The sequence below is a fragment of the Triturus cristatus genome, chromosome 10 (assembly GCF_964204655.1).
Source record: "Triturus cristatus chromosome 10, aTriCri1.1, whole genome shotgun sequence".
Lineage (NCBI taxonomy): Eukaryota > Metazoa > Chordata > Amphibia > Caudata > Salamandridae > Triturus > Triturus cristatus.
This window is the reverse complement of record NC_140593.1, coordinates 161415306-161431135: the sequence shown is the minus strand read 5'-3', so window position 1 is coordinate 161431135 and position 15830 is coordinate 161415306. Positions and strand designations below refer to the sequence as shown.

General features: G+C 45.9%; 1 protein-coding gene across 5 annotated transcripts in view; it reads left to right on the top strand.

Moving 5' to 3' along the window:
• SHROOM4 (shroom family member 4) overlaps positions 1-15830 on the top strand; it is a 391064-nt gene that overhangs the window by 339817 nt on the left and 35417 nt on the right. For all 5 annotated transcript variants that reach the window (XM_085630724.1, XM_085630726.1, XM_085630728.1 and 2 more), the window contains one exon: positions 10624-10688. In XM_085630724.1, coding sequence (XP_085486850.1) covers positions 10624-10688 — 65 coding nt within the window. The remainder of the gene's footprint in view (positions 1-10623; positions 10689-15830) is intronic.

Sequence of the window (15830 nt, the reverse complement as noted above, 5' to 3'; positions counted from 1 at the left end):
TTTGTTTTTGTTTTTTGTTTTTCAAGTAGCTGACCATCTGTGACTCCAAGCTCACGTTCATTGATTGCTGCGATTTTTATTAGCAGTCGAAAGTTAGTTTGATCAGAGAGGTTTTCAGATTGGCAAATGCTCTGGGTGCCTTTTCAAGGCTGCAATGTGAGTCTTCCAGGCAATTGGGTCATCTTGTGAGTATTTGTAAACCCAAATGTTCACCCCGTAAAGAAGGTCTCTTGGTGCTGTGAGATGGGCGCCTCGTGGGGTTTGTTCTTTTAGCATTGAGAAGTTTGTTTAGTGATTGCTTGAGCTGATGTTCCTGGTGGTACCCAGAAGAGCGTCCCCCTCTGTAGATATGTTGGACCCGTGGTCATGCAAGCATGGACATCAGAGATGTGGGATCCAGGAAGGGTCTATGCAATGCCTCTGTCTGCTGGAACTGGAGGAGTGTGGTGGGCAGTCAAGGCATTCGTCGCACAGATACATGGCAAGGTGGTTTCTTAAGGATGGACCGTCCTACAGCAGTGAGTTACCTAGAGAGGCGGTGTGGCCATCTCGGATCCGGCTCAGATTTAGGCATCGGATTTGGCACTCAAACTGATACACTCAATGCGCTTGCCAGACTAAGGAATCTGATCTCAGAGCTACACAAAGTATACACCGTTCATGATGCACATAACTTCCAGTGTTCTTTTTAGGAATGGGGCATAGCAGGAATAGCAAAGATCCATTTGCCGGAAAAGAAAACAAAAAGTGCCCAAAGTAACGCCTCCAGAGACCCTCAACCCAAAGAGGATGCACGGTTGATAGATTGGTCGCGGATCTTGTCATACGCTCTCCCTCTGCTGCCAGTCCTGCCGCAGGTGGTGGAGTAGTTTGCTCAGTGCTGATGCCCATGACCTACATTATTGGCACTTGTGGGATTCGGCCACAATTTGCACACGTTGCCGGGTTGCCCAGTGGGGATCTCATGAAAGGTGCCACTGTAACGCAATCTGCTCAGCAGGCAGCAGGGACAGATAACTTGCTTAAGTCCTTCGTTCTTGTGGTTTGTCTTTGGAGTTCTTCAGTTCTGATCACTAAATTCAGAACTCAATTGATGCAAATTCTCAAGGAGGCTTGTCGGCCCTTAGCCGAGCCTGTGCTGCAGTTACATCTCTTAGTAGTGGGCTTAGGAAACAAGTCGTACCTGTTAGGCCAGCAATTCTTTATTGGTAGAAGAATGTCCAATCTGCCAGGCACATGGATCGCTGCAGTTCAGAGCGGTGCTCATCATTAAAGGTTGGAGATAGTATGAGGACTAAAAAACAAAAATTAAAAATAACAAATGAAAGCACTCTGTGGAACATTGCGTGTCGAAGGGTGTCGCCCCTTAATGTGCTTCATTTTGTCAGACAACACCCTACTTGCCAGCATTGAAGACCAGCCACCTCGCCTTCACATATATATGTGTACATTTAGCTGCCAATGAAGGAGAAACATTCTACCAGCCACTAGGAATGTCATAGAAGGCCATAAAAAGCTTTGTTCAGGACCAATTCATGCCGCTGCTCCATCGTGAGATTTAAATTTGAGAATAATGGTCCCCATTTGAACCTTAGCATGTGTGCCTCCAAAGAACCGCTGTGAGAAGTCATTTTCTTAGTTGGCCATTACTTTCTCGAGCAAGGTTGAGTTGCATGTAGCCACTATAGAAGAGGGCCACTTACTGACCGATACACATAGATTGAGGTGTTCTACGCCTGTATTCCTGATTCCTCCCTAGGGGTGGGCCCCCATTTCATGCCAATCAGATGATAACTTTGCCTGCCATCCTCCAGTGCACCGTGATGGGCTTGAGTTCTCCTTACATACCCCTCATCCGTGCAGTGAGTTCACGTGGGAAGTAACGAAGACTAAGTGATATAGGAAAAGATCACAATTCTGCCCATTGTCACAGCCGCGCAAGGGAAGTCCTATTCCAAAGTCTGGGTTGGCAGGGTGCATAGTTTGCTGCTTTCAGTGGCACTTCTTATGTGTTAAAGTGGAACTCTCTGGTACATGAAGACCAAGGGAGCCTTAGAAGGAGAGTGAAGCCAGGGTCCTCCTAGGCAGCACACTTCTTGGTTTGATTTTTAAGGCCACTCCATGGCGGTCTGTATACATCTTTATAAAGTATTAATGTTCCGATGGACATTGCAGGCACGAAACACGATGGGTCATACCGCGGATAACCATTTATTGCACTCTTAATCCTCTCCATATCTGCGGCTGTGGGATGAGAGGAAGGAGCATTGCTTTACAGTCAGTGCACTGCATCTGACTCTGGAACAGACACCTGCTGCAAGAATACTCTTTACTGACCTGTGACCACCACTCACAGCTTGTTCTGTTGTCGGTTCACAAGTAAACCTTCCAGAAAAGATGGTGGCATAATAATAACTTGCTTGAGGGAGCAAATGGCTTCTGATGCAGCAGGTCCCTTCCAGCATGGTTGGCTGGGGAGCTGATGCCTGGGGGTTCCAGATCCTGCCTTTTCAGAGGTGCAGAAGGTCCCTTCCAGCATGGTTGGCTGGGGAGCTGATGCCTGGGGGTTTCAGATCCTGCCTTTTCAGAGGTGCAGAAGGTCCCTTCCAGCATGGTTGGCTGGGGAGCTGATGCCTGGGGGTTCCAGATCCTGCCTTTTCAGAGGTGCAGAAGGTCCCTTCCAGCATGGTTGGCTGGGGAGCTGATGCCTGGGGGTTCCAGATCCTGCCTGGTCAGAGGTTCATTCATGCAGGAACTGCACCTTTTGTCCTCAGGCCCTTTTTTTAGTCAGCCCTTCTAACTCATTGAAACTATTAAATGGATCTGGAAGAGAGGAGGCACATCAATGAGCTCCATCCTTCACTGGCTCATTAATAGGCTGTCTCCTGGCAGTCATGATGAACAGCCTACGGCTAGTCAGGCTGCCCACAACTCGTTGCAGCTAACTTCGGATAAGGGTAGAAAGTGACTGTTGCGGCACATTGTACTAATTCGCACCTTCCGTGGCGTGGAAGAGCTAGGACTAGAAGTCCTCACTTGGTCCAGATACTGTACCCCTCCTGGCACCTCTGTCCTCGCTCCCCACCATTCTCTCTCCATCCATGGCTGCCAGGTCTAGGCATGGCTCATGGAAGCCGCCACCTCTGTGCCAAGTGTGCTTTAGGCCACCCCTCTGCTGTGTCTGACTGGACAGAAGCTGTTCTTCAAACAAAAGAACGGCATGCTGGGAAGTGTTTACCTCTCTCAAGTTACTTTGGTTGTACAAATAAAAATAATAAATGTAGCAAAACATTTCATCTTTGCAGTCTTTCTCAAAGCCAGTTACTAAGTATTTTTGTTTAGTATTTATAGGCCTCACAAAGACCCTAACCTGCTGCTTTTTTCAGGGTGCCTCTTGTATTTGTAGAGTTACAATGTCTTGAATAATTGCATTAGTATCCCAAGTTTTGCTTATTTTGTTTAAAAGACTTTCCTTTAATATACATTCACTTCTTGCATCCCCAGATTACCAGGGTTCTCCATTTTCAATTAATGCTCATATAAAAATAAATTGTCTCGGGGCAGCCATTTCATAAAGATTCTTTCTTTCAAGTTTAGTTTTTTTATTTTGTATTATTTTTCTGTTTATTCTTTAGTTTATTATTTTAGTTGGCATGCAATCCCAATCAACTTCAGAAGGGTACCTTATTTTTTTTTGTCTTATTGTGAAATTACTCATACCAGGTACTTTTAAATTTGAGATTTTTGATTTCATGGCGACCCGTCAGTGGCATTCTTTAACTTTACATTTGTTTCATACAGTAACTGGATGCGCTGCCCTGTAGGTTATGTAGACTGATTTTAAGCCCTCTGATTGGTCGAGGTTTGTTATGGCTCATAACATCTCATCTAATGCTGCAGCTTTCCTTCTGTGCTCTTCGGGGGTTGCATTTTTGTCATTTATTCCATCTTGATATGCAGATATTCATCTTGATTAGATCCAAAAGTTTACCTAGTGCATCCGTTATTTACGTACTTGGATTCTAATTGCAGTCTGTGTTTTTTTCTTTATTACCTTCCTATTAATTCTTGGTAATTAAATCCAATCCATTGAAGGTTTTGTGTGATGCATCACATGAAATGTCTAGCCTTCCGGTAGCAATGGCGCATTTTAGGTCGAGGACACTAGACAGTGCGTGCGCTGTCTGTTGCAAGACATGTTCTGGTTAACCAAGAACATACAGGAGCTTGGAACCTGCTTATTGCTTACCATTGGTTGGCTTTCCTTTCACACTCATTTGCTGCCTTTTTATTTGTGTCCCAGCTTGTCAATCTTGTTTGCCTCTCCCATAGAGCATTGCCCCTTCGCAGAGCTCTTTTGATTGTCTGGCATTTCTGCTTCCACTGATTGGTTTGCCAGAACTTCTATTTTTTTGTGTTAAGCACTCCATTAGAGTGCATGTGTTTCGAGCTTTCTCCCATGTGTACTTCTCTCTCCCCCCCCCCCATTCACTTCATATTGGCCATGCCAATGCATGTTGTAAAACCCAAGGTGCGTTTTCTAACTTTTAGGTCTCGCCTGGCTTTAGCAGCGCGCGTGCGCTGCGCTCACCATGCAAGGGCCTTTTGGAATCAATACAGTTTCGGAAGGGACTTTAAGCCCCGCCCTTGTTTTCAATTGGCAGGTGTCACTGTTTGTTAAACGCTGGCGCGTGATTGAAAACAGGGCTTTTGGGTTACCGCCTTGTCCACTTTTAGGACGGCCCATCTGGACAGGCCGATGCCATCTTGGTTTGGCGTGACGTAGGAGTGTGTGCCCCTAGTTTCATTTTACAAAGACAAAAGCCGTGCACAGGGGGCAGATCAACTGACTCACCAGAATATGGCGGCACGGATTACGAAATAACCTCCAGTTCTACACCTTCATTACATGTGAAGGTGTAGAACTTCACTACCTTTGCTACGCACCATCTGTGAGTGTCTTCTTCGTCCTATTTCTGGGCTTACACAATCTGCGTGTGTCTATTTCTTTTTTCCTGTGCGCTCACAATATCGGTGTGTGTCTGCTTGGACCCATTCTGGGCTCACACTATCGGTGAACACCAGCCTCGTCCTGTTTTTGGGATCACCCTGTCGATGGGTGTCTGCTTCTTCCGATCGGTGGGCTCACACAGTCTGTGATTATCTGCTTCGTCCTGTTTATAAGGTCACACTATCTGAGGGTGTCTGCTCTGACCGGTCTGTGGGCCCACACTATCTGTGGTTGATTAGAATTCCAGTTTGTAAGCTAACACTATCTGTGGATGACTTTATCGTCCTGTTCCTGGGCTCACAGTATCAGTGGGTGTCTGCTTTGTCTTGTTTCTGCGCTCACACTGTCTCTGGGTGTCTACCTGTTCCTGTCTTTAAGCTCAAAATATCTTTGGGTGTCTGACTGGGTCTGTTTCTCGGTTCATACTATCTGTGATTATCTACTTTGTCCTGTTTCTGGGCTTACAGTATCATCAGGTGGGCTCACATTATCTGTGGGTGTCTGCTCCATCCTGTTTTTGGGCTTACACTGTCAACAGGTGGCTGTTCCGTTCTGTTTATGAGCTCACACTAACAACGGGTGTCTGTTCCTTCCTGTTTCTGGGCTCATACAATCAACTGAGGTCTGCTCCGTCCTGTTTCTGGGATCACACAATCAAGGGAGGTCTGCTCCGTCCTGTTTCTGGGATCACACCATCAACGGGTGTCTGCTCCGTCCTGTTCCTGGTCTCACACTATCAGCGGGTGTCTGCTCCGTCCTGTTTCTGTGCTCAAACTGTCTCTGGGTATCTACTTATTCCTGTCTGTGAGCTCCCAATATCTTTGGGTGTCGGATGGGTCTGATTCTGGGCTCACAATATCAGCGGGTGTCTGCTCCGTCCTGTTTCTGTGCTCAAACTGTCTCTGGGTATCTACTTATTCCTGTCTGTGAGCTCCCAATATCTTTGGGTGTCGGATGGGTCTGATTCTGGGCTCACAATATCAGCGGGTGTCTGTTACGTTGTGTTTCTGGGCTCACACTATCAACGGGTGACTGTTCCGCCCCGTTTCCGGGCTGACACTACTAGCAGGTGTCTGCTCCGGCCTGTTTCTGGGCTCACACTATCAACTGTTGTCTGCTCCATCCTGTTACTGGGCTCACCGTATCAATCTGTGGTTATCTGTTACGTCCTGTTTCTGGGCTCACACTATCAGCGGGTGTCTGCTCCGGCTCGTTTCTGGGTTCTCACTATTAACGGGTATGTGTCCGTGCTGTTTCTGTACTCACACTATACGTGGGTGTCTGCTCCGTCCTGTTTCTGGGCTCACAACCTGCTAACCAGGCCAGCTCCACTTTCACAGGTAAACAGGTTCAAAACAACGAAAAAACAAAGAGGCGAGCGCCACCTGCAGCCAGTATAGGAGCTAAGGCGAGGGTGTGTGCACGAAATCCAAATGGTGTCTGCACACAAACCCAACACTGCATCTGACAATGTGCGTGTGCTGCGCACTTTAAGCGAACACATTGTACAGAATGTACTAGCAGTTCTGTCCATGTGTGTACTAAAATGCAATACGCGTGTGTACATGTGCACATGTGCACATGTAAATGGTATTTCAGATCTATTTATATTTTTTCCTGTCTCACTGACCAGCCACCGACCCTTTTATCCAACCATTCATCTATCCATCCTTCCACTCATCCATACCTTAATTTCCACCCATACATCTAGAACCAGGTGTACCCGTCCTTCTGTGCTCCACCATCCGTTCATTAATCCATACAAACCCAACAATATCCATCCACTCATTCATTCACTATCTACCCACCCACTCATTTAGCCAGCTATTTATATACCTATCAGTATACATCAGTCCATCCATCCACCCACCGGTCCGTACAGTCTAGTGCTTAATTTGTAACAAAATAAGTGCCAGGACCATTATCGAGAGGTCACTGCAGTCAGTACCACCAATGACAGCAGTAACACCAGTGCTAACCATCACACTCCTACAAGTGGGACAATTCAGACCATCACAGGCCCCTAAAGCTATAAGCATGGATTGGGTGGCAGCTATTAGTGGTTTTGAATCTATATTGAATTCATAAACAACTGCTGTTGTGCTCATTTATCAATCAAACAAACCGTGTGGCAAACTGTCTTAAGTGTCAGTAGATGTCAGTACCGGAAACCACCAGCTCAAATTAAGCACTGCTGTACACCCACCCCTCCCTCCGTTTTCTAGCTAAGTACATGACACACTACATCAGCGACCCTGGCAAAACCCATCTATGTGATAATATACAGCATATAGATGGTCCTGGTCCCTACACCTTTCGAAGATGCGCATATGTACGAGTAGGCAGTGTAATATGGCATGCATGTCCCTGCTCAGTGAGAGGGCGCCCATGTCATACAAGGCTGCAGGAACGCACGCTTTGTTACCGCTTTCTAATAAGAGTTCCTGTGTACCGTAAAGGGGCTATATTCACGGCTTACGCTGGTTCTCGTGCCCTGGTGGTGATGATAAATGTCGCCAAAGGACAACCCTGTGATACTCTGAGGCTTGCACTTAGCAACACATGCAGCTCACACAAGGCAGACATCTGCGCGCCTTGATAACACTGTGCCTGGCAGCTTAAGCACCCGCTCACGGCGCTCTGTCTCCCAGACTGGGGAGTGAGGTAAGTGTGATGCTACGTGGTCCACTCTCTCCACTTACCCAGCCCCTCTTTATTTGTTCCCAGCACTTTTTACATCTCTCTCTATATATTTCTCCCTCAAACTCTTCTTTTTAGGTCTGGGTCTGACACAGCAGCAGTCTGAAACACTATTGTTATCAATTTTTTAGAGTGGACACAGACTGGGCTTGGTTCCACATAACCCTATCACCTCAAATGATTGGCTGTTTGATGCATCACTCCGCCTGCTATGAGTGTTCGCTTGCAAGACATGAACATTTCAAGAGTACACAAAATCACCGCACAATCAATTCCGGATCTCATAGATGCATTATGTACAGAAATGCTTTGGTTTTTCAGGGCAGCATGCCTTTTAATATTTTAATCATGACTGCTTGCACATTTTCATTCTCAGTGTCTTACACCTGCCTCCTTCTCTCACTTTATTCTTCTGTTGTCTTTCTCATCACTTACTAAATCGCCCCTGTCTCTGTTTCACCCCCTCCCACTCTGTGTGCTTTCTCACTTTATCTCTCTAGTAATTCGCCCTGTCTTCCACTTTCTCTCTCTCTTTCTCTCGATCTTTCTTTTTCTTTTCTTTCTCTCCTTTTACCATCTTTTCCTGCTCTCATTTTAATTAATGTATAATTTATAATTAATGCCATGGATTTCTATGTTCCCTTGTACACTTCTGCAACCGTCTGCCGCCCCCCCCCCCTCACTCCCCTGCTCTCTTCTGTGCATCTCTACTTAGCTTCTTTTTCTTTCTCTCTCGTTCTTTCTCTCGTTGTATCTCTTTCTCCTTCTGGCAGTTCCTTTCTTTAAATTCCTTTCTTCTCTACTCTCTCTGTCCTCTTTTTTTTCTTCTCTCTTTTCTTCCTCTTCTATCTGGCTCCCTTCTCTTTATTTCCCCACGTTCTTTTTGTCTTTCTCTCAATCATTTTGTCTCTGCGTGCTGCATGTATGCTAATAGTGTGCAGTATATCAATGTTGTCCCGTATTCCTCTCTCTTTCTGTGCACGTTTCTGTTTGTGCCTGTGTTAGTAGCATCTATCTATCTATCAATCTATCTATCTATGGTTTTTAGTACTTAAAGATGGCAGTCAACAAACAAGCATTGGCATAGCCAATAGGTCTCGCCTTTGGGACTTTATAAGTGTTTAGCCATGCAACAATTGATGTTATTGCAACAAGGATATTGTGCTGCATAACTAAATACTAATAAGGCCTCAAAGGCGAGACCTATTGGCTATTCCAATGCTTGTTTAAAAGTGCACCCTAACAAATCCTATTTATTTTCTTCCACAGGGCAGTTGAACATGTAGATCTTCTATTAAAAAAAAATCTTCCTATATGCTGGGCTTCTCATATATGGTTTTATAGGTCCCATTTATGCAAGATTTGCATTGATTACATTTCCAAAGTCCTTGTGTGCTGCATTTAAACATTGTGTGATTGTCTCGGTCTGAACAAGATGACCATTCACAAGGATCTTTCATGGAACTGGATTTGCAATGTGTAATCCTTGATGTCACTCGAATCAGAATGGGGAGGTCTGGATCACCTTTCAGGATATTCCATTGTTTTTGAAAGATGATGTTCACTCGTTTTGACTTTTAATGGTATCAAGACTCCGAGTGAGCATCCTTGGTTCTTTGCTGTGGCATCTTCGCCTCAATTCCTGGTGCTTATTGTTTGTTTGATGTTCTACAAATAACCTCTTTCTTGAAATCTGTTCATGGATTCCAAATTGTGTCTACCAAATTCTTTCTATGTGGAGCAAATCCTCCATATTCATGGAAATGCATTGTATGTCTCCGGTTTGAGAGGACCACGCATGTAGGACGCGGTTTGTACCTATGGCTTTTTCTTATAGTTTTGTTTGAACTTTGCCTTCATCTTGATAGGTTTCTTTATTCAGATATTTGACCCCTTCACAGCTTGTCACCAGCGTATTACAGACCTTTATATTTAACCTTTGAAAGGGAGCTTCAAATTCCTATGTTGGCCATTATAAATGATTAAATGAGTCGTTATCGTATAATTATACTGATTGGGGGGGGCGGGGGAGGGGGGGGGCAGAAGTCAAACGTTTAAGAACCACTGATTTACAGCATGTACTATGAACACAAGTTATGAAAATTACACAATGGATATAGACTTACTGTATATAGGTTTGTGAACCTTGAGATCAGACTGATTACAGGTAAAAATATGTATTTACAATTAAGATCTCTGGAGCAGCTGGCCAGCACGTGCATACTTGAATTATTACTCAAAGCTGTTGGTTATGGGTTTCAAATGGTAATTTTGCTCGTCAGTTTGCAATGCAGTAACCCGCGTGCTCCGGGATTACCCCGGCGGGAATGTTTTGATAATTGATATGCTATCGATTATTTGCGATTTACAGCCGGTAGTTTAGCAAGGATGACATGGGCCCTGGTGCAAGTAAGGGCCCATGCTACGGTAGTACATTCTAGTAATTACCAGTGCTGAATGGGCCTCGGTGCCACTGCACCGGCTGCACCAAGGTAGCCAAACCTCTGTTTCCAACTATCTGAAAAAAGCAACACATAGCTGAGCCGAGGAGGGAAAAATGTATCAGACGTTTAGTAGAAACGGGGCTTGCGCCATCGCAAACAAGCCAGACAGGTTTTTTTGAAGAGGGGTGCGGGGGACGGCGGAGGTATGAAAGCTGGGCCGCGGCTGTCGAGCCTTCATCGGGAGGCAACAGGCAGCGGTGCAGCTCTGAGGGGCGCGGGGCTACGGGGGCGCTTCCAGTGATAGTGACGAGGGGGCTGCTGGGCCCCCCTTCGCAGGGGACGGGAGCAGCGCGGACAGATAGGAAGCGGGGAGCGGAGATTAGCAGCTGCTATCTTTGAAAATAGCCGGTGCGTTCTCACCAGGCTGACCTTGTCTTTTTTTTCATATTTCTGCAATGTCTCTTTCAGGAGCTTCCCCTGGAGGAGTGGGAGAAGCCGGCGCCGATAAACCGGAAGAGCAGCAAGTCCGTGAGGTGAGTCCCTTCCTGCCCTGCTGTGTTCTGTGTTTGGCTGCAGTCTTCATCCTCTGGAGTGTCTGTGTGTGGATTTGTCTCACTTCACTGCACGCGAGGTTCCATGTCGGGCTTTTCGGCCAACAACATGATGCATTATGGGATTTGTAGTTTTGCTTTTAACGTTGCAGGCAGGAGCTCCAAATCCATTTGCCTCTTGGTTCCTCTCACTTCTCCCTGCATATTAGTGGTTAGCAGCTTCATCACTGACACACTGTGTGACTTTGGGCTTTGTTCTGGCAATCTCTCTCACGTACCCAAGTACAGCTGTTAGAAGCAGGTGGAGTTAGCAGCTGTGCTCGTTCATTCGTTCGCGGTGACAGTCTTGGTCACAGGTCAGGAACTGTCCATAGGTCAGCAACCGGTTTTGCCATTCATTCGTGTTTCTGCTGTTCTATGCTTGCAAAACGGAACATGCGATTTGAGGTGTTTGTCTGTTAGCAGTGTGCGCTCAGCTAAGACACTTTGCCCTCGGCTTCGCGCGTCTTGTTATGTTTCTGTGTCTCTGGGCTCATGTCAGTGTCTTTCCAGAGTCACACAGGGACCAGGACTCCTGGGTGTCTGCGACGCGCCAGTTTCTGACGACTCATCCTTTCCCAGTGTCTGAGACTCCCATGTGTCTGTCTCTCTCCCGGTGTCTCACACTCCCTTATGTCCGGCTCTCTCTCCCAATGTCCCAAACTCCCTTGTGTCCGGCTCCATCTCTGTGTCTCAGACTCCCTTGTCTCTGGCTCTCTCTCCCAGTGTCTCAGACTCCATTCCGTCGGTTCTGTCTCTGTGTCACAAACGTCCTTGTCTCCGGCTCTCTCTCCCAGGGTCCCAGACTTCCATGTGTCCGGCTCTGTCTCCCAGTGTCCCAGACTCCTATGTGTCCGTCTCTCTCTCTCCCAGTATCCCAGACACCCCATTATGTTTCTGTGTCACCCCATATGTTTGCTCCTCCATTAAGTGCACATCTCTCTGATGTCCGTGACTCTCTATTGTCATCATGTCTGCATCTCTCGGGGTCCAGTGCTCTCCCTGTGTCCACGTCCCCCCGTGTCTTCCATTGTTTCATCGCCCAAATGTCACTGAACCCCATTGTCTTAGTGTCCATGGCTCAGTCTCTCAGAGTCCGTCGCTCACGGTGTGCAGCTTGTGTCTCGGTGTTCACGGCTGCTGTGGTTTCTCTGACTCTCTCTCCCCCAGTCTCTGCGGGTTCTGTGGTCCATATCTTTGTCTGCTGTCTCTGTGTCTCTCAGTGTCTCTTAGTCTCTGTGCCTGTCGTTCTAGATGTGCAGCTCTTGTCTGTGTCCTCTGTCTGTTTCTCCCTGTGTTGGCATCTCCCAAGGTGTGTCTCTTCTAGTGTCTGCAGGCCCTGTTGTCTGCCTGTCTCTTAGTGTCTGTGTCTCCCAGTGTCTGAGTCTCTCTGCCCTGTGCTTAATTTGTAAAAAAAAAAAAAAAAAAAAAAAAAACAAGCAAGCGCAAGGTTTTTCTCCTCCATATTTGTTCATAAATATAAAAAAAAAAAAAAATCAGCTTTTGGATCTTTGCAAATCTCTTGTTTTATGGTTATGTTTTTGTGGCAGCTAGTCTGTGACTAACAGTCGGTGTGTCTTTCAGATAAGGAGCCTGTGGCAGGGAGGTAACAGATTTGTCCACTTCTGAATCTTGGTTTTAGTGTCAGCAACGAATTTGTGTATATATTTTTACATATAACTTAATCACTGAGCCACGAGTCCTGGCGTTATCGCATTTCTTTAAAATGACTCGTTTTTTTTCTACTTTTGCTTTGTTAAGCTATGGCACATTTTTTTTCTTATTTCTATTGTTTGTTCCACATTTCCTGTAGCCCTCACCAAAGAAGATTGCTATTATTCATTCCAGATTTACTTCACTGTGCTGCTCCTTTCTGGTTTACCATATCTGTTTTCCTCTGAATGACACAGCTCAGTGGTTGGCAGTAGGAGTCTGTGGGGATGGGGCAACCTAGGAGCTAAGAGAACAAATGTAATGAAAGTTAAAGCGTAGTTTTTAAATAACACTGAATGGCGATATATTGATTCTAACAGATTATGTTGTTAAACAACTCTGTGGCATTTGTATTGATTTCAAATGGATGAAAGGCTGAGTTACGCCCACTGGGATTTGAGAAGAGTAGGCCATATTCACGAAGTATAAAAAATAGATATTTTGGGGTCAAAAGGAGTGATCAACTACAACTCCCCAGTATCCTGTATTGTGAGAGATGGCCTCAAAACTGGACCAAGAAAACCAAAACCACTCCAAAGGTTAATGCTGCAGTTGAAAGGAGTTGAAAGGAGTGACCACAGTTGAAATGATTGTCCAAACTCGATGAAAATTCCTAATGGAAGATTTATTTTATTTTATTTTTAGGAGTTTTCTATAGCGTTGACACGACCCGAGGGGTATCAGTGCGCTTTACAGCAACATAAACAACAGAATCCTAAACGGTCATAGTACACTAATAAACAGAGATTTCAGATAGTTCTCAATTTAATATAATGTAGGAAAAGTTCAGCAAGAAGCTTTGCGGCTGTGGTAAACCGTCATTAGTGGGGGATTACGAGGTGACATAGAGCGGCTATTGTCCAGAGGGATGGAGATAACGGCTGAGGAGAAATTCTTTTAATGGTCTCTTGAAGCTGGTGAAGGAGGGGTTGATTCTGATATGTACTTGTATTATGGTAACAATGTGTTATTGGTTAAGAAGCACGTAGGTCCCTATTCACACACAAAAATGTTAAGGTACAGGCGAGATTTAGATCGTCACCTGAATGTAATTTTACACTTTTTTAAAATATAATTCACAGACATTCACAGAAGTGCACCTGGAAAGCTGAGCTGACTTCCAGGCATACTTCTGGGAATGTCTTGTGACTTTTCCCAAAGGCTACTAGCCCCCCTCTGTGGGAAGGGGGTGCGAGGGGACTCCTGGGCAAATGCATATTTTTTTTTCCTCATAGGGAAACTGTTTTACCCATTGGAAGAAGCCCTACCTGCACACCCCAGCAAGTCTGAAGAAGTTTGGGAACTTTTATTGTAAAATAAAAAGGATTGGGGACATAGTTCCCAATAGATCCTGCTCACTTCGACCACTGGTGCGTACCCATTTCCATCTTGGAAGTAGAGTTGCCCTGCCTTTGGCTGGACACTATCCATCCATTTCCGGGTTTGAAAGGGGTCATAGAGTAGCTTGAGAATGCCCATGTACAAGGCAAACCGTGTCTTGTAACACCCACTTCTTAGCCCCCTTCCACACTCCCAGTTGACAAATCACCACTAGTGACTGCACTTACACCTGCTAGGATTCTTTGTGAATTCGTGGCTAGTGTAATTGAAGTTTAATTCAGGTGTCACCTTGTATCTGTCACTCAATTTAACCTTGTGAATAGACCTTAGGTTTTTTTAGGTCAAGCCTTGACAGCGCGCAAGCGCTGTCTGCAAGACCTGTTGTTATCTCCTCTATTGGCTTTTGGTATGCCCATGAATTGCCATTTGTTAGTTGTTGTGCCATTTAGAAATACGGGGTTTTTATAGGTGCATTGAGTCTGCTTCTCCCACCTTTGCATGCTTGGGTCATTGCTTGCTTGCGTGTTGGCCATCCCAATTCATCTGTGGTTCCTCCTGGTCATCCTGAGCTGCCTTCTTTATTTTTTAGGCTAACAACATCGTTTTAGGCTTTCAGGACGTTTCACAGAGCAATGCTCTATTCGGCACCTGTTGAGCTATGCCAATTGCTCAAACCAGTGGTTTAGGAAGGTGGGTGCGGGCCGCCCCGGGTGTCGTCACGGGGGGAAGGGGTGACAAAATGGCACTGAGGCGGTGACAAAATGGCAAAAATATGTGTATATCTTTTATTCGTTATTTTAATAATTTCAATGAGGGTGGGTGACAAGAAATTTTCTGCACCGGTTACCACCTGACATTGCTACGCCACTGGCTCTAACTCACAAAAATGCGAGACCTATTGCATTTCTAATGCTTTGTTATTTTTAGAAATGATGCATTTAGTCAACTGTGATAATAATTTCTATTTATCACACCACAGTCAAGGGTGAAAGAAACCCAGGTTGTGGAGTGGTCTGGTGGTGAAAGCGAGTTGCATTCCACTCATAAGCTTGACCTGCTGTGTGACCCTGGCCATATCACTATGCCTGCCAGTACGTCTGTAGCTCACTTGTGTTTCAAGAGTGCATAGAAGCGCTATTACAGAGGTGTTTGGCACCATGAGCATGTCGTCACTCAGGTTTCAGCACGATGGGCATGTGAACTGTCCGTGTGTGAATCTGGGAATTCAGTTCTAAGCAGAGCCGCATAGCAAATATGCTGGTTCATGCAAGAGTGGTACTTCAGTTCTAAGCATGACCCGCATGTAATCGTTGTAATATGGTGATTTCCTAAGCGCAATCAGCACGTGATCATGGTAAAGTGGCATTCTAGGCGCTACCAGCATGTGCTCATTGAAACCTTGCTCTTCTAGGCAGGAGCAGCATGTAAACATGCTAATGTGTTGCAGTCCTAAGCATGGTGAGCGTCTAATCGTGACACGACGGCGCTATTCTAAAGGCGATCAGCCGTAATCGCGGCAATGTAGGTTTCTAAGCGCTAATGGCAGCGAAACGCTGTAATATGTTGCTGTAATATGTTGCTGTACTAAGCATGATCAGATTGTTAACATGATAGGTTGCTATTAAAAACGCGATCATCACGCAAACGGGGAAATAAATTGCGATTTTAAGCGTGACCAGCATGTAATCGCGGTTATAAGGTAGTATTCTAAGCGCGATGAAATCCAAGTGTAATTTGGAGGCATTACAGCACGAGCCGCGTAAACGGGTATGTTTGTCGTTGTTCTAAGCCGGATCGCCGTGTAAGAGTGGTCTTTCCTCCTGCTGCTCTGGCATGAGCAGAATGCGTAGCCTGAGTTTGCCCTGTCCCGGGGCGTGTTCAGCCCCGGGAGCCTGTTTCCTCCGAATGTTTGCTTTTCGCTCTGATGCGTGCCCTCCCGCGCACTGCGTGCCACTGCCGCAGGTGTACCAGGGTGCAAACGGCGGGGCCCTCTGTTCCAGAGGGACAGGAGGCACCGCCCATTCTCCAGGC